The sequence below is a fragment of the Opisthocomus hoazin genome, chromosome 6 (genome assembly GCF_030867145.1).
Source record: "Opisthocomus hoazin isolate bOpiHoa1 chromosome 6, bOpiHoa1.hap1, whole genome shotgun sequence".
NCBI lineage: Eukaryota > Metazoa > Chordata > Aves > Opisthocomiformes > Opisthocomidae > Opisthocomus > Opisthocomus hoazin.
Genome location: NC_134419.1, coordinates 62,125,720 through 62,146,650, shown reverse-complemented (window position 1 = coordinate 62,146,650; position 20,931 = coordinate 62,125,720). Strand labels below are relative to the sequence as shown.

The following is a 20,931-nucleotide window of genomic DNA, read 5'->3' as shown; positions in this document are numbered from 1 at the left end:
GCTGGGTCTTGAACTTAAGACTGTACTTCTACAAGCAACATTGAGACCATTGGAACTTCAGCTTCCTCCTCCCTGCCATCTTAAGTGTGTTTTGGTTTTTTTTAAAAGCAACTTCTCTGTATGTATTTCTGGAGAAAATGTCGTAATTATGAAAGGAAATTAGAGGCTAAAAAAAGCATTTTAAAGATTTTTTTGATCTCATTTTTTTGAATGCTTGTAGTTTGCAGTACGAACATGGTTGCATATGTATGACTGTCATCCTCATATTACTGCTCGCATTCTAGCTAGTAAGTTGCTTCAAAAATTACCTGTCTTTGCTGTTGGTGCTATATTGAGTTATTAATCAAATTTTGGAACTGCCTGTGCCTTGCCAGTCTTGGGAGACTTCATACCTTCATCTCCAGTACAGTTCTCTCTATTACCTCTTTTCTTGCTTCCTCTGCTAAAATCTAAAGCTTTAAATTACCCCGTCTCCTTTGCTCCTTCTCATACTTGAGCATTTTTCCACGCAGCTTGCCATTCCTGACGCAACTTGGCAAGCTACACCAGCAGTTTCTCCAGGAGTCATGTTTCCTACTTGATGTTTTATAAGTGTACTGTTGAAACATTTAGTAAAATTACTCAAAAGACCTGATTTTAACCGTTCCTGAAAGTTGGTTCCCATTGAGGTGGCAGCCTTAGGCATGTACATGCCATGGTTTTGCTTTGGGAGCCATTGGGCATGGGCAGGAGGCGGCAGGGAGCAGTGAGAATTGCCTTCCGCCAGGGTCCGGCTGCTGCCGCACAGTGCTGCAGTTGTTCTGGCTGGAAGCATCCACCCCTGATGTGGTTGGATAATTCTGATGTTAAGAATACCAGAAAAGCAAATTTGTATGTTTGCACTTCTTTATATTTAGCAAAGAGTGGAATTTGATGGAAAAGCGATCCATGCTATTTGAGGTGGTCGGAGAAATTGATTCTTTTGTACCCGTATTTGAGCATTAGGGCATAAATAACAGACCAGTGAGGCTCAGGTCAACCATGTTGTAACTGGTTAAGCACCTGGATTAATGCCATAAGGGCTGGGTTCAGTTCTCAGTTTTGTGCCATCGCTTTCTTTTAATGCTGATTTTGGTGGAATGGATCACAAATGATGCCACCGTAGCATCAAGTTTGTGTGCTTTTGTTTTCTTTTTAGGAGAGAGATTTCAATAAAGATCCTTGCATACTGTTTTTCACTGGAGGAAAAAAGTAAACTTTTGTTTTTCTTATTTGTATTTAACAGGTCTGTATATGATGACCAACCAAATGCACACCAGAGGTTTATGGAAAAACTAGATGCCTGCATACGTAACCATGACAGGGAGATAGAAAAGATGTGCAATTTTCACCATCAGGGCTTTGTGGATGCTATTACAGAACTCCTTAAAGTTAGGGCTGATGCAGAAAAATTAAAGGTAAGGAACTAGTTTTTCGTAGTTCCATATATCATTGTCTTTGAATTTAAAAGAAGGAACCTGACCCTTACTGAAGAATAAGAGTTGAGTGATTATAACATACACTGATGTTTGCAACAGTTTTTTAAAAATGGGTTATTTCGGATTTGTGGTTAGAGCTGTGTTGCCTGATCTGGTAATTTACATTTACATTTACAAAGCTGATTATTTTATTAGGTCTAATTCTGATTTTTTTTTTTTAAATGTATATTTTCAGAAAACATTACCAAAATTATTTTGCCCTTTTTAAAGGCTTTCTCAGAAGGTAAAGAGCAACAAATGGTAAAACCAATGTTTCTTACATAGGTCTTTTTCTAATCCTGCATTTGCATGTCAGACCTTAGAAGAATTTAGAGTCTTGATTAGAAGAATAACAATACTGCAATTGTGCGTGAAAAATAAATTTTCTTTACTCTGTAATCAGTAGGAGAGTAGGTGGACTTAATAGTTTTCATTAGAAATGAGAACTAAGATTTACTCCCAAATCTGAACGTAGAATTATGAGATCCGTCCCTTTTAGCTCTCTTTACACTTTTGAGAGCAAAATATGCACACCAGACAGAATGAGCGTAGTTCATCAGAGGTTATGATTAGAAGAGCATTATATAAAGGATATTCAGATAACAAGAGACCAAATACAGCGTCAATGAGGTCATTGAGCATCTTTGTTCAGAAATTAATGAGATTTTTAATAAACTAGAATGTGCTTCCTTATTATGATGACCTAATGAGTCACTTACTATGTGGGAAAATCTGAGGTTGAGCTTTGCCTGCACCTGCAGCATTAAAATGTTGCTGTGGTTTGGAGATTTCCACGTTTGATGTTAATCAACCACCCAGTGTTTGCATTCAGTAAAGTATGAATGTTTAATTACCATAAAATGCAATCACCATTTCTTACAGACAATGAATGGCCCATAGAGCTCATTGAGGTTATCAAAAAGGGACCAGTGGTCAATTGGGTCAATGATTTGAATTGTTTGACAGACCTACAGAAACAAGGAAAGTTCAAAAATCCCAAGTAAATTTGAGAAGTTTGCCACAGAATCTGTTAGAAAGAACTGTCATAAGTAATTGAAGTTAACAAAAGCCCTTTCCGATCAAAAGTTCAAGTTCAAGCTGTAGAGTTAATTTGAATTTGCATTTCTTTGTTCTAAGTTTCTCATGAAGCATGATCTGATTACAAGGGTGAGCAGTCACATCAGGGCAATATATGCATATTTGTCTAACAAAGGTGAAATTATTTTTAAGGTCCAAGTTACTGATACCAACCGAAGGCTTCAGGATGCTGGGAAAGAGGTGAGAAAATGGTGCTTCCTGTGTGGATATTATGAATATTTGTAGCAAATTGAAATTATTTGCATAATTTAATTGTGATTTTATTTATTTGTATTTTTTTTTAAATTAAAATCTCTAAGGTGATAGCCCAAACAGAAGAAATCATCCGGTGCAGAGTTCAGCAACGGAATATTACAACAGTTGTGGAAAAACTACAGTTGTGTCTTCCAGGTGAGTGACCTTGAGCTAAATATGATGGCATATTAAATAAAGTAAGTCATAATAGCCAAAATGCAAGAGAATTCTGTTTTTTAAGTCGTAATCCTGTGACATCCAGTTTAACGAAAGAATTAACAGGTGTTAAAAAGATGTCAGCATGTAGGTTCCATGTCTTTTACAATATTTAACATAGAGCAATTATGTCACTTTGTGAGAAGACAGTGAGACAGGTATAAATTATGCAAACAGTGTAGATGCATGCAGCTTTAAATGAAGTAATATTTTAAATATGATGACCAATGAATTTGTTGCTGAAGAGGGTGGTTTTTACTGTTTGAATTCTATGGAAAATACTAGTGATTCTATTTCAGCGTTGTACTTTTAGCACTGTGTCATTACAAGCTTTTTTTTATAAAACATAAGGGCTCTAAATGGTGTTTCGGAAAGGCAGTATTGTAGCACTGCACACGGCTCTCTAAGGATTTTATCCTGTTCATGATACTGGTGTAAAACAGATTTGAGAATTTTTCTTTGTAAAGTCTTGTTGTTGACTTCCTACGAGTACAGTAGGTGGTACTGTTGCCATTTAATAGAGACAGGTCATAGGCTGGTAATGCAGATAAACTTATGGTACGTAGCAAATGAATGAATGTTTTATGTATCTAGTGTCTGCTGTTTTGTTTAATCTTAACTCTTTTTCATTTAAAAGCTGTTAGGAGTTTAGTTCTTTTTTCTTTCTTAGCTGCATTCTAGAATTTTTTTTTTTTTGCTGGTTTTGTTATGTTTAGGTTACAGGAGGAATTAAACAAGGTAAATTTAGCATATAATTTTCTATGGTTTATTTTGTCCTTTACAATATATATTTTCCTCTTTTACTAACTAAAGCCACAATAAGATCCATGGGTTAATCTGCTTGTTTTTATGCAGTGCTGGAAATGTACAGCAAACTAAAAGAACAGATGAATGTAAAAAGGTGAGTGAACTTATTTCAATGAGTAAAATAAAACATTTGTAAAATAAAACGTTGAATAAACTGATATAATAGCAAACACTAATGTAGACAAGTAAGTATTCAAAGTCCTATAGCTTGGTGCATGTCGTCTTTGTTTCATAATACCCTGTCTGTGTTTCAAGAGTGTCACTGCAAGTGAACAAATGTTTAAGTCTTCTAGAAGCTTAGTGAATGCCATGAAAAATAATGTTTACTTAACCGTAGTTTCACTGCATGTCATGCTTATTTATAAAGTATCTCCATCCATATTTTTTGTGTGCATGGGACCATGAGAATGAAGTGCAGAGAATGTGTTGTGATTTGGGTTTGTTTTCCCTCTGTGACAAACTGACTTGTTAAAGGAAAATTAAAACCATAATTAAAAATAGATTTCTAGAGTAATGGTTTTAACTGGTACTGGACCAGTTGCTCCTTCCTGTGTTGTCTTCACTGTCCATCTTTTCAGAGAGCTGCTGCTGTAACCCCAGTATCTCCAGTTCTCTCTCCATGGCAGCTTGGCTGCTCCTGACCCCCTGTAGCTGCTGTTGTGTCCCACTGGGGCTCATGCTGCTGCCTTGCACCGCATGCACACTGACCCCAGGAATACTACTGCTGCTGTTTTCTTCTGCCTGATTTCTACAGCGTCATTTCCACCTTCATCGCTGCCTGATTTTTATACAGCCTCAGTCACGCCGATTGCTCTGTGTCTTCCCTTGCTGGATTCATAATCATTGTCGTTGCCTCTTTGTGTGCCTGGCACCACTGCAGTGAGCGCCTGCTAAACAAGTCTATCTGGACCTGACTCTTTCCATTTGGAGTTAGCTAGGCGTAGTCAGGTGTCTACAGGGCTACTGTGTAATCTATATTTTCTTTTGGACTGTTTGTCTGGCTAACCAACACCTCTTGTCATACCGCTGGACATCTGAAAATCCTCAACAACAGCCACTGTATATGAGTACATCAGCTCAAAAGTCCGTGTGCAGACATGTCCAAAATGCATCAGATCTACTGTACACATCAGATCGAGGAGCATCACAACAAATCTGATGCATCTTCGACAGTGGTGCATGTGCTACTTGATACCTGTGCATGCATGCAGTCTGGGAGGTCTTCTGCAGAAATAGAAGAACTTTAAGAATGGCTTAATAGCTATGGCACTATGGTGTCTCTTATTACAGTCAAAACTTGCTAGATGTGAAGCAGTGTCGTAGATTTAATCAGCTTGACTGCTGTACACTGTTTCCTCTGAACAGGACGTCTGCTTAGAATAGCTGGCAGTGTGTTGTTGCAGTGTTCTTGGAGCAGCTCAGCAGAAAGACGTGAACAGTCCAGTGCCCTTGCTACTCTGATCAGAGAACAAACTGCAGGGTGTGCTGTCTGAAGCGCCCTGCTTGCCACTTGCTTCTGCAAGGTGGTCCGTAGAGTATGCTATGTTTTGCGTGTTGAAAATACAGAAACATTAGGATCAAGGCCTGCGTTCTGACATTCCCTTGCTCTGTCAGGCAAGACAGGCAACATTCTGGTTTTAGAACTGCAAGGGAAGTTATAGTTCCGAATGTCATCATGGAGAGATCACTTAGGTGAGATAAAGTTGCAGATGGCTTTTAGCACTTTGACTCCGTGTTCGCTAGTAGTTTTGTAGAGTCTGATAGCTGGTGTGCTTTCTGAGGTACTTTTTAAATCTAAAAATAATTTTCTCTTATTTAAGAGATTCACATCTGATTATTTTCCTGTGGAAGGAGTTGCCAGACAGGAAGTCTTAGAAGTTGAAGGACGATATACTGAATTGAGGGGTTTGGACATGTCATTGTCATACCAGAAAAAGATCTAAGGGAGAGGGGAGATGCCATAGCTTTGATGTACCATACCTTGAAATCACATGGAGTGCAGAAGGTTTAGGCTCTGCTGCAGGCTACTGCTCCAGCTCAGATATCTCTTTCATTAGCTATGCTACAGTTACTACTTTGCCTGTAACTTACAGTTCCCTATAATACAACCTAGAGGTGGCTGTCACTTGGAACTTGCAGTTAATTCAGATGGTAATTTCCTTGTGGCTTAGCAGGCAACAAATCCAAAGAGTGAGTGTGTTCTGGCCTTTGTCACTAAGAGACTCATCAATAGCAAGAACATCCATAGCATCAGTGCAAGGACCTGACAGCTGATGAGTGCAGGTGCAAGGAATTTCAAAACCGACTCTCCTAAGTTTTGCTGTGAAGCTTTCCTGGAAGAGTCAAGAGAGAGGAGCATGCACAATCTCTGTCTTAAATAAACATTCCTGGTTGTTTTGTTTAGGGAAAGATAAGTTTTCTCATAAACACTCACTGAGATTTGTTAATGCAGGAAAACTTTCATTGGTCTTTTTTTTTTTTAAAAAAAACCTTATTTTCTTTTGACTTGCTCTGCTTGCAGCCTTTTAGAATACATTTTCATTATTCCATTGTCTTAGTCTTGCACTGTGAATAAAACTAGAATTTGTGATGTTGAAAGGAAGGGAAGAAGAAAGTGTGGATATTCTATATTTTGGGGAGACAGTTGTTTCAGGATAAAGGTTGAAATTCCCTTTCCTTTTCTGCATGACAGCTGCCTTTTAAGATCATGCAGGATTCTGGGTCTGGAATACATGCTGGTGTACATGGATAGAATGGAGGTTTACTGAGGAGTCCGAAAAGCCATCTATTGGTAGCAACTTTTGGTCCCTACGAATATGGGCTACATTTGAACTGATGACCTAGAGGTGAAAGGCTCCGTATCCTATTTATTTGTGTCCTGAGCCATGCATAACACAAGTTGACAAGAGCTATAGTTGTGAGAGGAAGTAACTGCGGAATCTACTCTAAACAGACACAATTGGCTGGAGAGAGTTATGGAGGGTTTAAAGTCTTAGCTGAGGAAGCACAAGGGAGAGGTGTGGTTTCTCCACTGCTCTTCAAAACACCTAGTGGGGACTATGCATTTAGGCTGAACTGCCTCTAGGTCTTTAAATTAAAGTCAGAGATAAGATCATCAGACATTTTATACAGCTCTGTTACCATGGCGTGTGCATTTGGATTTTGATATGTGTCTCTGGAGAAAGTTCCCAGCTGCTTCAAGAGATTGTGGTCTAGTTGGGAATTGTTTTAACTGGTGTTTTTGCAAGTTGTCTTCCACAATAACTATTACAAAAAAAACCCCCAAACCTCCCATACAGTGAAAATAAATAAATCCGTCTGCTAAGGTTGTTGCTGATTCTTCTTGAATCTACTGTGAGAAGGACTAAAGAAAGAGTAAGGTCTTCCAGAATGAGATTTTTGCCCTGAATGTCTTGGATTTATTTACTGATTTACTACAAGCTTTCTTCTGAACTGTGGGAAAGACAGAGTTGATTAGTTATTTAGGTTACCAGGTCTCACTGAGACAAGTCATGCAGCCTTTCTCTGCATAAACCTTCCAAGCATTCAAATAAACCTTAAGAGATAAAGGATGCAAATAGATGGACTTCATAATTTATATCGTTTGGTTTTACCCTTGTTCGTATGGAAAGGTACTGGAACAGATAAAACCAATGGTGATTTGATTTTGGTTTTCTGCATTGTTTTGGAACCGTGTCAAAATGAAGCACTGGATTTTACCAACGGCAAATCAATACTTCCCAGAGGTACCATGCATCTGTCAAAAAAACCCCATCAGAACACATATTTGGTACTGAGCTGTCAGCTACTTGCTTTCTCATTGTTCTCACAATCCTATTTATTCAATAATTTCTATTTAAAAAAAAATTCCTACCACATCATTACGGATGAAAAAGATATTCCACAGATCTTGGGGTTTTTTCCACAGCAACTCTTTAATCTGATTTTCAGAAATATTGAGCTTTTGACTCACTTTACAGAAATTCCGAGTTAGTGTCTTGATCTCAGTTTGTGCTGCTTTGGGGCAGCTGACAAAACTGGTGTGGTGGGGAAGTTTAAAAAATAGATTTAAAATTGCTAAGGCAACTAGATTTAAAAACAAAATAAATAAATAGTTGTTCCTGTGGTGAAAGGTTTTTCAAGTGCAGTTTTAATACATCATCTTCAAGATTTGAAGGTTATTGTCTCTCCTCTTGTTTTTTCAACAGGAAGTTGTGGGACATGACTATACATTTCTTTACTCAGAAGGCTTGCGTACAGATGCGTTATTCTCACTAAAATGCACAGCCTTTGAGTTCATCTTGCTCCTGTCCAGTGTAACTGCTCTAGTTTAACTTGATGGGGCTTTTTTAGTAAGTTACAGTATTTCTCTTAACTGCCCCCAGATGACGCTTCACTCATAAAAATCTTAAAAGTTCTCTCTGTTATTTAAAACATAACTTAATACTTCATATACACTAAAGTAATGGTAATTTTCTTTCTATTTTGGATTTTTTTGTGTGTTGATGTTTCACATTATACTCTGTGCCTGTGACTTGGACATTTTGTAAAACGCCAGCTCAGTTACATAAGAAGAGGATGCAAACCACTAATATTAATCTTCTGGGGTTTTTGTTGGTTTTTTTTGTTCATGTTCCCCCCCCCCAGTCCTGCTTCTTGCTGGATTTAGAAGTTTCCATTTTTATAGTTTGGAGATGTTAGTAAGATCCATCTTACAGTTTTCTGGTTCTGATGGCAAGATAGATCAGTTCTGGACAGTCTTATCATATGACCTCTATTGGTGTTTCAAACTTGAGTCTTCAGTTTCAGAGCTTACATTATAAATTTTGCTTTGGGGAACATATTCTTACAGGATTATCTCAGAAGAACAGACAGAGGACTGCTATATTTATATTAAAAAAAAGCCCATTGAAAATACTTCTTTAACTCATTTGTATTCAAATGTTCAGTCTTCAACTTATGACATGAATATGTATGATGGGAACTAATAATATTGTTGTCAAAATCTTCAGCATTGAGTTAAATCTATGGAATGTTTTTAAAGCAAAATGTACAAATACATCATTCCATTAAATGATATGCAAAACTTTTTAGTTTAAATCCTGACCTGCAGATGACCCTCAAATTAAAAAGACTTCAGTGTTTTATCAGAACAGATGTTATAAGGGCAAGGTCCTGAGCTCCATATATATATAATTAGTAAGGGACTCTAGAATGGATTTAAAATGGATTATGTTAATTCTGATCTTAGAGACAGCAGTCAAAAACCTTCCAGATGAACTAACAGTGTTCTGATAAGCTGATCCATATAATTTAAATAAAAACCTTTTATACGATTTTGATGCCATTATGGTTTTATTCCCCACAAGTCTCACCATGTGGCACTCTTGGTTGTTTACTATTTAAAAATAACAAAACCCACACACAGAAAACCTCCAGACCCCTTCTTATCTGCAACCTTCCTGTCACCTTATGTATCTTTTATATAAACCAAGTATATAATAAACAAAAGCTCCTAATTTACACTTGAAACCTCTTTATTTGCAGTCTTCTGAAAGCAGTTGTGTTCTGGAAGAAAAGAGAAGATTTTTCCCATCCTCCAGCTATGCTGAACTGTTAGCTTAGAAATGTCTTGATTGGGAAAATTCAAAACAATGTCTTTATTTCAGAATGGAACAGGAAGTTAAGACTGAAGTATTAATAATTTATTATTGCTTGTCTACAGAAGGGTAGCCAGCAGCTCGAATTGTATTTCAGTTTGAAAGTGTTTACTCGTTCTATCTACACAGTAATATCCAGAAGCAGAAGAACTGGAAAGGACACTTTTCCAGGTTTTCTTGAACATTTGAAGGGACTTTGCTCATATTCAGATTTTCCCTTTCAAAATTATTTGGTAATTTTCCAGTCCTGATTGTGTAGGACTTTGAGGAAGAAAAAGGAACTAAGGTTATAATACAAAAAACTAAAAACGGGCTATGGCTATTACTCTCTTTTTGTGGAAAGAAAGGGTTGGAACTAACAACAAGTTAAATCAGTCTGATCTCAGTTTTTATACTTTTCCCATTCAATACCAAGCTAGAAGGCATTAATTCACCTTATTCTGTTCTAGTAGGCCAATCTAAATTCATTTTTCCAGAAGCCTTCTGGGCTGAGTGGCTGGTAAGAGTACTGTGTGAAGGAAAATTATTGTCACATCTACAACTAATTTCTGTCCTGTTCATGTTTAACCTGTTTCCTGCACCTCACTTTAAAAGACTGACATCACAGATTTGTTGATTGTGGTGTTTCTGTTTATTGCCGCCTTAGTTTAGCTGTCTGTCTTGGAATTGACTTCATCTCTTCAACAAAGTAAAGATTTTCACAAGCATTCAGCCTTAGGAGCCTGTGTGACATTTGAAAATGAGAGAGAAGGGTATTGACTTCAGGAACAGGCATGTAGGAGCCTGACTCAGCTCTGAATTACCTCCTTGTGGTGTTCATCTCTCTACTGATTATAAGAGGAAGCACGGAAATCCAATTTCTCTCAGTTAAATTTTCCATCTTTAAATGTTTCCGTAAATCAGTGGAAAGCATCAAAATTTTACTTACGTGCAACAGGCCTGAAGGTTTTAAATGGTTTTAGCATGTAAGTCTTGGCCCCACAACCCCGTAATCTATAAGAGAACTGAGAATGAAGACAGGTAAATAGCTGTAGTAATAGATAGAGTTGATGTCTCAGTATTCGGTAGCTTTCTGTTGTCAGAATTGTTTGAGTCTGTCTTTAATTATTTTTGCAGTTAAATCAATTTTTATGCGTAGTTTTAACATGACTCATTTCTTTAAACTGATTGTCCTTTATGTAAAATTTCACAACATAGTTATGAATATACTGTACAACATCTGCATAGTGTATGGACATGAGAGGAAGCATTTCTTGGTGTTTTGGTTATTCCCCCTCTCAGGCTATATCTTCCATATTTCTGCTACAAATAGTCTGTAGGCTAACAGAACACAGAAGAATGGAGAAAGTTATGGAGTCTTTGTCATTTTGTTTTTTTTTTAAAACCCTCTGACCTTAGTGCTTGTTCAGAGTAGTAATTTTCTTGACGGGGTATGCTGTGTTTTGTCGGAAGAGTAAATAGATTCATGGTTTACAGCAAAATATGATATACTGCTGGAAAAAATACTGCTTGAGGTAAGCGTATGCATGTCTTTTCCAGCTAAGGATGGTGGAAAGAGGCTTGGTGTGGGTGTGTGTGTATGTTCGCGTATACCTAAAAAAGATATATACATACAGGCACACTTTTCTAAGATTTTTTTCATTGTGTGGTGCATATACTGCAGTGTTGGGTGATTGGCAATTTGTGTTTTAGAGAACTCATAAAAAACCCTAGTAAATTCAGTCTAGAAGAGAAGAGAATTGTTATGACTCTGGTGCCTCCATTCTGCACAATACTCCATGTGGCATTAGGATTCTGTTGATCAGAACAGCTAATACCATAGGAACCTGCTTAAAATTTTTGCTTGACTGAGTCACTCTGACAGTTCAGTGGTTTTTTTCCAATCTAAAGCATTATATGGATGACCTTTTGTTTCTAAATTTTTCTAAAAACAGAGTAATTTCATTAGATGTACATTGATTGCATGCAAGATACTGATATCCTATATTTGATAAACAAAGTATTTTATTAAAGCTTTATAAGAAGCTACATAATTTGGTTTTAATCTCTTTGTAGATATTATTCTGCTTTAAAAACAATGGAGCAGCTGGAAAATCTGTATCTTCCTCGAGTTAGCCAATACCGTTTTTGCCAGATAATGATAGAAAATCTTCCAAAACTGCGTGAAGAAATAAAAGAAATATCCATGTCAGATCTCAAGGATTTCTTGGAGAGTATTCGAAAGCATTCTGACAGAATTGGTGAGACTGCCATGAAGCAGGTAAGCCGACCTAACAGGATGACTTCAGTCCTGTTATTTACTGAAAATATCAGTGTTGATAGTCTCAGGTTAGCCCAAAAGGTTTGTCTAAGGGTTGTGGTCATCACATAGACCTTTGAGTAAAGATGGAGAGCTGTGAAATGCTTGCTGACATCTTGGGCAGCTGCTTCTCCTGGACATGCAGTGGTCAATTCTAGCAGTCCCTGGCTAACACAGGAAGCAGCAGCGTGACACCTCAGTAGCATCAAACTTTCTTTCCAAAGTTGTATCTGTGTCTTAGACAAGAAGTAATTTCCTCCCTAAGAAAGGAAGGAGAAATACTGTATATCTCAAGTTGCAAAAAAATGTGAAATACTTTGAGCAGTCAGCTCCTAGACAGTCTGTAACTCAGCAGCTACTCCACCAAAACGAAAAGCCGCCATCTGACCAGCTGGCAAGGACGAAGAAGATTAAAAGAAGTGTTTGAGATAACTTCCCAGTTCTTCTGAAAGTACTACTAATACAGAGGACTGAGGTGTGAAATGCAGGAGGAGACTGGGACAGCTGGAGCCCTTGTCTGTTCCATCACAAAATAATCTGCTACTTAAAAGCACTGGCACTGAGCAAGCTTTAAAGCAGCTAATGCTTTTAAAATTAATTTGGAGAGCAAGTAAAATTTTGATTTCACTTTTTGTGGGGCAGAGTTCAGGTTGGGTTGCCATTTTGTCACCTAAGGTTTTTGTGAAATGAAGCATTGATGATTATAAATGAAACTTAATTGTAAGATAGTACTGTACTACCTTGTTACATTTCTTTTGGTAGTAAGGACAATATAGAGCATTTGGCTTCTGCAGCTGGCTGCTCACTAAGGCTTGACTGAAGATAGAAAACAAATAGCTGGAAACTCTGTGATAACTGTACTTCATTTAAATATTAATTCTCTGTCTGCAATTTATGATCAGGAAAATTACAGATTATTTAATTTTGTCTACCTTTTAAATTGCATTCTGGGGATTAGGAAAAATTTATGCAGAAACTAGCTATTGAACTCATTTATCATCCCAAATCAATAAAGGACAAAATAATTGGTGTAGGCTGAGAACACACATCTTGCAGTTACACTGGTGTGTGTTCAATAGCACCACCTGTTTTTCATGTCATAGCATATACTCCTCAGTAATGAAATTTGCATTACATCCCTCTTTATTGGTACTACTTTTAAAACAGGCACAGCAGCAGAAAACCTTTAGTACCACTCTTCAGAAGCAGAATAATGTAAACTATGGTCGGAATATGCATTTAGGTAGAAGCAGAATTTTGGAATCGAAGAATGAAATTACATTGAAGCGAACTTTTGAAGATGATGATGAACATGAAGAAGAGGTAACTTTATAGTAAATCAGTACATCTTATTTAAAGTTAATTTTGAAGGTTTATTGAGCAAAACTTGCAGTACACTGTCTGAGATGGTCAGTGTTAGTTAGGAAGAACCAGAGATCACCTTCAAGGGATACCAGTCCAGATCAGCATTTTAGGGGGGAAAAACAGTCCCAAAATATTAATTGCATTAATGCTAGTTTTAACATAATGTTTGGGGACATGCAGTTGGATAGAACTTGTACTTATTCTGAAATTCAGTTGCAATTACATCAAACATTACCTGCCCACTGTAAATTATATGTGGCCTACTGGAATATTCTGCTGTTTTTGAAGACAGCATTTCTGTGTTGAGGAATTCAGCTTGTGTTAGAACTCTTTCAGCTATTGAATACTTAGTATTCATAAATTGAATAAAACAGCAAGTATTTAGACCTTTAAATCTGGTGCTCTGAAAACACAGTGAAAGGAGTCTGGTCTTGTAACACAAATAAAATCTAGTACTGTAGTACAAAGAGAAGGGAGAGTCAGGCAATTAATTTGCTTTTTTTTGTGATAGAATGCATCCATTTTTGGGTCCTTGTTAGGTGGACAAGTTCTGTTGGTAATGTATCACATTTTGCAGATTACATGGGTTTTATGCTTTATATACTTTTATTTTTCCTTTCCTTCTTCAGGTTTTAACTGCCCAAGACCTTGTAGATTTTTCTCCAGTCTATAGGTGTTTGCACATCTACTCAGTTTTGGTATGTATCAGTGTGATGTCAGAAAGATATTTTAGTTTTTGAACTTGAATGCTCATTTTCGTATTTTTCATACTGTAATAGTACCCAAGCAAGCAAGCATATTGCTTCTAGTAGCAGTAGTTCTGGATGAGCTGGCTGAGATGGGTAGGCTATGGATACTCAGGGCCTGACTGCGTGTTTTATTTTATATGTATAATAAAGGACACACAGCAAAACATTAATGACATAAGTGTTCTTAAGAATATATGTGAAATATGCATGTCTGCCTCGATAGCGGTACTGGTACTTTCACTCCCCCAAATGTTCCATGTTACTAAAATGTTTAGGGGGATATGATCAATATTAGAAAACGTGGGAATATTCAGTCTGAATCTTGTGGAAATCAGAATAGTAGAGCAAAAAGACAAGCAAATACTGGAGATTGTGACAGGCTGTGCTCAGGCAGATTAGATTGGATTCAGTGGCACAGACGCAATAGCCCATTTTAGCTGCTGTAACAAGATACAATACATAAGCTAACAAGGATGAGAGCTTTTTGGGGAAACCTGGTAACAGTGTATTTATTATTTTCTCACCTTTCCTATGTTTCAGTTACTTTTGAAGTCAGGTTACTTATAGAATAAGTATCAGAGGTGTATAGATGACATACTTATAAGTGTTGCTAATCCTACAGTCTCAGCTGGACCTGGTTTCAAGCATTCAGGCTATGTTATCCTCTTGCTGTGGAATCCATGCAGCTGTGTAACATGAAAGCTTGTATCTTGAAATAGTGTTTTAGGTGTTATTTCACTGTTACTTTTTTTTTTTTTTAAAGAAGGAATCTGAACAAAAGCATCAGTAATTATGTCAGTAATTATTCATCTAAATTAAAGAACAGGAGGGACAGAAAGACAGGCTGCCAGAACTATTAAAAAAAGAGTGGACCATTTCTTTGTACAGAGGAAATAAGTGTGAAACAGCATATAAGAAAAGAATGTGTAAAATGAAATACACCAGTTGACAACATCTGCTTATTCTTTCTTTAGTGTAATAAAAGAACAGGAAGTAAAATTGATAGATGATACTTAAAAGGAATATGTGATTATGTTTTTCAGTTTGACAGGGATCCTGATGCTGGATCCTTGGTCCAGGAATATGCTTTTTGGGTTTGCACAGAAAGTGTGTGGGCTTCCAAATTTACTGGAGACAGAAAACAACTTTGAGTGCTCTCTTGATATCAGAGGCCCTTAGCCACTTAGAAAAAAGGGTTGTTGATGCCTTCGGAATAGGGCTTCTGTCTTTCCTGCTAACATCATCTAATTAATAAGCCGTGGTAGCGTTATCAAGAGTTTTGCATTAACCACTTCTTGGAGTCCTTCTCATTGACCTCCTGTTGTAAACTACCGCTTGTGGAGTTGAGAGGGCTTCATGACAGCAAAGGAGGGGAGTTGATACCAGGTGTCTATTTATTACACTTCTATGTCAAGGACTTACAGAAAATGACACCTTCTTAGTGAATTCTCTCTCTGCTGCAAAACTGTAGAAAATACTCTGGTTTTACACAGCACAGAAGTTTTCTACTCTGCTTCTTCACTTTGAAGAAGCAAGCAGGATTCTGTGTACCTCAGAATACTACATAGCTTGTGATTGCAATCTGGTGATTACAAGGTACATATGTACCAAACGTAGACTGTATTTGTTGACGAGTAACCTTTCTTTAGACTAGAAACTTCTGGGGAATATATATAAAGAGCTTTTGTTAGCCCATGTATTGTGGGAGATGCTGTATGTTTGAACTCTACTGAAAACACCTTTGATCCCTTTGGCAAGTAGTGTTACCTTTTAACTAAACGCTGTATAGCAGTATAAAATAAATATAACTATGGTGTGAAGCAACATTTGATATATGAGGAATATCCCATGAATTTATAATCCAATGTCAATTGATTTATTATTTCTATTGATATAAACTCATGAACTATTGGAAGCTGGGCAAAACAAATGCATTGCTTCAGTATGTATTATCTTGCCTTTCCATTGCTTATTCGGTGAGTGAATCAGCAGAGTTGTTGCTATATTCTGCCGATTGCTTTAGAACATATGTTTAAAATAGTTGTTATGCCTGAATTGCTGATCTTGATTGCATGGGATAGCGTGGTCTATAAATAATCATGAGATATTTTACATCTCCATTTTTGGTGTGGATTTGAGAAGAATAGCTACTCTTTTTCACTTGAGCAGCTGGTATCAGGGCTGAGTAGAGATTTGGCTTTGGAAGTAGAATTCAATAATGGCTTTGTGCGTCTGAAAACTGCATTGAATGTCTGGGCTGGAGGTGAATGGTTGGTATGTCTGATCAGTATGTGTTAGTACAAATTATAGCAAGCTGTAAAGCTCTGCTGCAGCAGAAAGTGTTCTAGCAAATTTGCATCTCAGTTTCAAGTGTGTTTTTGTTCTTAAGCCAAGTCTCTTTTTTACTTTTAGATTTTGTGAGGTTAGCAGTGTTTCTAGATATAGTGAAATATTTATTAGGAACTTAAAATATGATATTTAAACTTTCTTCATTGTATCTTATAAAGGAGTTAGGTAAGTAATGCTGACTTAGTAATATACAATCTCTGTAATAATTTTATTTGAAGATTTTTGGAAGCCCAGGTAGTGGAATTTCTAAATGCCACGGGCCTAATAATAGGCTTGTGAAGTGAAAATAAACCTTAAAAATGCTAAGCTGCTTTATTCTGCTTGCATATAAATAACATTGCATTCAGTAGGTAGATGAGTCAATGTAGCACTGATTTCAAATGGACAGATGGTTTCTACTGAATGGTTGTCTTAATGAGATGGGTAGGATGTCACTTGAATTCCTCACAATATAATCATTAGGCACAGAGGGTATTGTATTTTTGAGGACTGTGACAGGCGAAAAATCCAAATCCACAGTAATTATATGTACCAATTCCAAAGAGAATAATAAAATATTAAATAAATCTCGTGTGGTTTTGTTTTTTCCTCAGGAGAAGCTAATACACGCAGTGTTCTGACATATCATATATTCACATAAACATCTCTGTAGCTTAACTTTACAATGCAGTTAGTTTCTTGAATAACCTAGAGAAACATTTTAGGAGACTGAGTTGCAGTTATAAAGTAATAGGTAATATGCCTTGTCTATAAATATTATTATACTCTGAAAGCTGTAGTTTAAAAATACAAATAGTGCTTAAAATACATAATATTGTTTGACAGAATGTAGGCACATAAGCCAAATTTTTATTTGTAGTGCATTCTGTAGGCTACAAAAAAAAAAAAAAAAAATTCTGCATCTCATGCATGCAAAACTTTGCTGTTGTCAGCTGGAAGGCTATATGTGGAACAAGTGTAAAATACGTGGCTTAGTTTAAGAGAATTGTACCCTTAATTTAAGAAGTGTTATTTTCATACTGAGATAATGTTCTTTAACTACTTTTGTCTTGTGCTAGGGTGATGGAGAAGTGTTTGAAAATTACTACAGAAAACAAAGAAGGAAACAAGCAAGATTAGTTCTGCAGCCGCAGTCAAGCATGGTAACCAGTATTTTGTTTTTTGTATTGTCTTGGGTTGTACTTAATACATGGTGATATTTTTATTCCTAAACTTGTTTTCTTTTTCACTAAAAGCATGAAACAGTAGAAGGCTATAGAAGATACTTCAGTCAAATTGTAGGGTAAGTTTTCTAAATGGAGATTTATTTCAGTTTTACTATATTGATTCTTATTTCACCCTCTGTGCTTCCACTGTCCAAAAACTTTCTTCTGCAACATCCGGTTTCCACACAAATCATGTGGGTGGTTATTGCTGGATCTGAGCGGGGAAGAGCATCCAGATCCTACCAGTACAGTGCCCCACAAGGGCTCTCCAGCAGCCTGGGCTCCAGCTGGCGTGAAACAAACTTTTCACATTTTGGCTTCATGCTGAGCAAAGGAGAATACCAAACCTACCAAAGTGTCACTGCTCGAGTGGGGAAGGGTTTGGCTGTGCTTGTGTGTGAAAGAGTAGAATTTGCTCTGATATTAGAAAACAAATTAGTAATTTAAACATCATTTTGTTTTAGTTTCTTTGTAGTAGAAGACCACATTTTACATGTAACCCAAGGATTGGTAACTAGAACATACACTGATGAACTCTGGAACATGGCCCTTTCCAAGATTGTTGCTGTTCTTAGAACACATTCAGTAAGTGAGAAGTCTTATCAATATTGCAGTTTAAATCCTATTACTTCAGAGCTCTGTATATTTAAATCTTGGATAGTAACAAAGTGAAAAATTACACCCCTCTCATGTTTTCTTTTCCTTGTGATTAAAAATTGCTCAAATTTGGGAAGGAGCCTGCCAAGCTTTTGTTTTTCCCTGACAGTATCAGGCTGTGATCCCCAGCCATGGGCTATTTGCATAATCCTCCACTGATTTACAACTCACTGGGTCTTCCAAACCTTCTCTTAGTCCAACAGTTTAGAATATGCAGAGTTAATCTGCTGTTATTATTGCAATCCTTCCTCATTAGTCTCAACTGACCTCTTCGTTAGATCAGATTGAATAGTTCAGCACTGAAGGCACCACCAGGAAATAGTTCCTAATTATCATTCCAAATGCTGTGTTTCCAAAATAAACTTCACCAGCAAAACCTTTGGAGCTGTCTGTTCAATGCTATAGTAGTAATATGCTTATGTTGAAGTAAAGGCATTAGAAAAATCTTCACAGATGTTAGAATGTAATTCTCTATCAGCTGAGCATTTCTGTATATTTGAAGTATGTCTCCTAAAGTTATATTTCTACCTTACCTCCAATGATGCTGAGTAGCTGCATGCTATTTTTTATTCCTCTGTGAAAATCAATGGAATACCATTGTTTACTCAGACTGACTGACAGTAAATTGCTTCAGAGTTTACTAGTGGTATAACTTTTACTATTGGAAAAAATAGAAGAATTTTATCTTTCTCTTTTTAATGTTTGCTAGAAGCAGTTCCGTTATGCAATGTTATTTTTACTTTTATTACAATTGATCTTCAAGGAATATTTTACACTTCATATATACTGAGGAAAAGTGGGGGGAAAAGTTCAGATTGCAACTATAGTTTTATCATAGGACCTTTACTGATCGGTAGTACATGAGATGTTCTCATACTTTTTAATTTGTTTTAGATGATTGGGATAAATTGAGAGATATTCAGCATTTTATTAAGCTGAATACTTTGCAAGTTAATTGGCTATGTATCGATTTATACACCTATGTAAGAATGCAGTAAGGAATAAAAGTGATGGAATCTCCAAAGAACTCTTCAATGTCTTGTCATGTAGTTTATCACTGTTTCTTCTCAAAATGCATAACTCCCATCAAAACCAAGTCTATCACAATCTCTTGCTAACATTATCCTAGTACAGAATAATGTTTAGGCAAGTGTGTGTTGTCTTATGAGGTACTGTAAACCAAACCCTTACTTTTAATGAAGTGTGCTAAAACAAAAATTAAAGGTGAAACAGGCGTATATAGTCTCTAACCAATACTATCTTTTCATAGTGCTTTAAATTATTTTAATATAAATATTTGTTAGTTTATCCAGTACTGCAAATAGTGAAACTGAGGTGAAAGCCTTAGTTATAGGACTCCACACCTCTGATAATCAAATTTCAGTCATTTAGTAGATTGAATAGCTTAAAGTCGTGACTTTTTACTTTTTAGTAGATTGAATAGCTTAAAGTCGTGACTTTTTACTTTTTTTTTTTTTTTTTGGTAGTGTTTTCCCCATACCGCTGGGAAACTGTTGGAGGTGGCACAGTTAGCACTAGTTAGACCCAGGCTTAGCGTTCAAAAGCACGTACTATGGAAGCCTCTCTAGTGTTGATTTAGGAAAGCATTTTGATGTGTGCTTATGTTCCACTGAAATAAATGTAATTTGCTGATTTTGACTCTCAGTACAACATACTGATATCTACTGAATCTCGTATTTTAGTTTACTTTTTCTAAGCTTTTATACTACGGATAGTTCATGTAAAAATTTAAAAAAATATTTTCATGTAGCTGGATTAAATGAAGGCAAGTGAGTCTAAGTTGTTTTTTACTAAGGCAGTCAGTTAGGTAAAGGGATAAGGCTGGAGAGTTTAACCTTCTGTGCTAATATTCTTTAGAAACACATGTCCCATATATTAAGTCTTTTAAACAAAACCAGAACTTCTCACTTTCAGTCGTATTGCAGTGATCCCGACCTTGTTCTGGAACTGAAGAATCTCATTGTAGTGTTTGCTGATACTTTGCAGGTATGTAATTATATTAGTAATTTAAATGGAACTCCTAGAATCAATTTTTTCCTTTAGGTGGGTAAGTGCAATGCTTTGGATGTCCCTGATGTCATGTATGTGAATCAAGAACAAAATTACACAATAATATTTTTAAAATATATGTATTTCTTGCCTTGATTCCTCTTTTTCAGTATTATCAACTTAATGTACGTGTTCTGGGCTATCCGGCTAGCATCCAGTTACCTGTATCTATGCAAAATTAATGTTAGCTTTGTAATTTGTGTACGTTTTTGTCTTTTGTAAATGTTTTACTTCGAGTCTTAAGCAAGAATAACATTCCAGTTATCATTAGCCCTCTAGCTGGAAGACCAAATGAGCATCATTGGCAAGTATTCTTGCAATGTTTAACAGACTGATAAAAAAGATTAGATGTATGTGCAAATAACATCTTAAAATGTTATAAAGAAATAAGACAAATTTCTGCTTGAAAACCGAAAGAAAGCATAGCATTAAGTAGTTGAGAAGAAGATATGTGATCTTCTAATTGTATTGGTGTGTTTAAAGTACTATAATTTGTTTTATAGAAGTGACAAGATTGAATAACAAGTCTTGTCTCAGAGTCCTAAAGTGTTGTGGTAGGAATTGAGTGTGTTCTTGAATTATCCACTCTTGATTTTTATACCTTAGGGTTATGGTTTTCCTGTGAATCGACTGTTTGATCTTTTGTTTGAGATCAGAGACCAATACAATGAAACACTTCTTAAAAAGTGGTCTGGATTGTTCAGGTTAGTATTTAAAAATAATTGT

At 36.4% G+C, this 20,931-nt stretch overlaps 1 protein-coding gene across 11 annotated transcripts in view; it reads left to right on the top strand.

The window, feature by feature from the left end:
- Positions 1-20,931, top strand: part of EXOC6 (exocyst complex component 6) — a 94,742-nt gene that overhangs the window by 17,281 nt on the left and 56,530 nt on the right. For 10 of the 11 annotated variants that reach the window (XM_075423458.1, XM_075423457.1, XM_075423459.1 and 7 more), the window contains exons 2-13: positions 1,265-1,436; positions 2,727-2,774; positions 2,894-2,984; positions 3,900-3,945; positions 11,567-11,771; positions 12,978-13,133; positions 13,805-13,873; positions 17,332-17,415; positions 17,509-17,555; positions 17,943-18,063; positions 20,071-20,142; positions 20,812-20,909. In XM_075423458.1, the coding sequence (XP_075279573.1) occupies positions 1,265-1,436; positions 2,727-2,774; positions 2,894-2,984; positions 3,900-3,945; positions 11,567-11,771; positions 12,978-13,133; positions 13,805-13,873; positions 17,332-17,415; positions 17,509-17,555; positions 17,943-18,063; positions 20,071-20,142; positions 20,812-20,909 (1,209 nt within the window). The remainder of the gene's footprint in view (positions 1-1,264; positions 1,437-2,726; positions 2,775-2,893; positions 2,985-3,899; positions 3,946-11,566; positions 11,772-12,977; positions 13,134-13,804; positions 13,874-17,331; positions 17,416-17,508; positions 17,556-17,942; positions 18,064-20,070; positions 20,143-20,811; positions 20,910-20,931) is intronic. The other variant, XM_075423460.1, reaches the window with a different exon arrangement.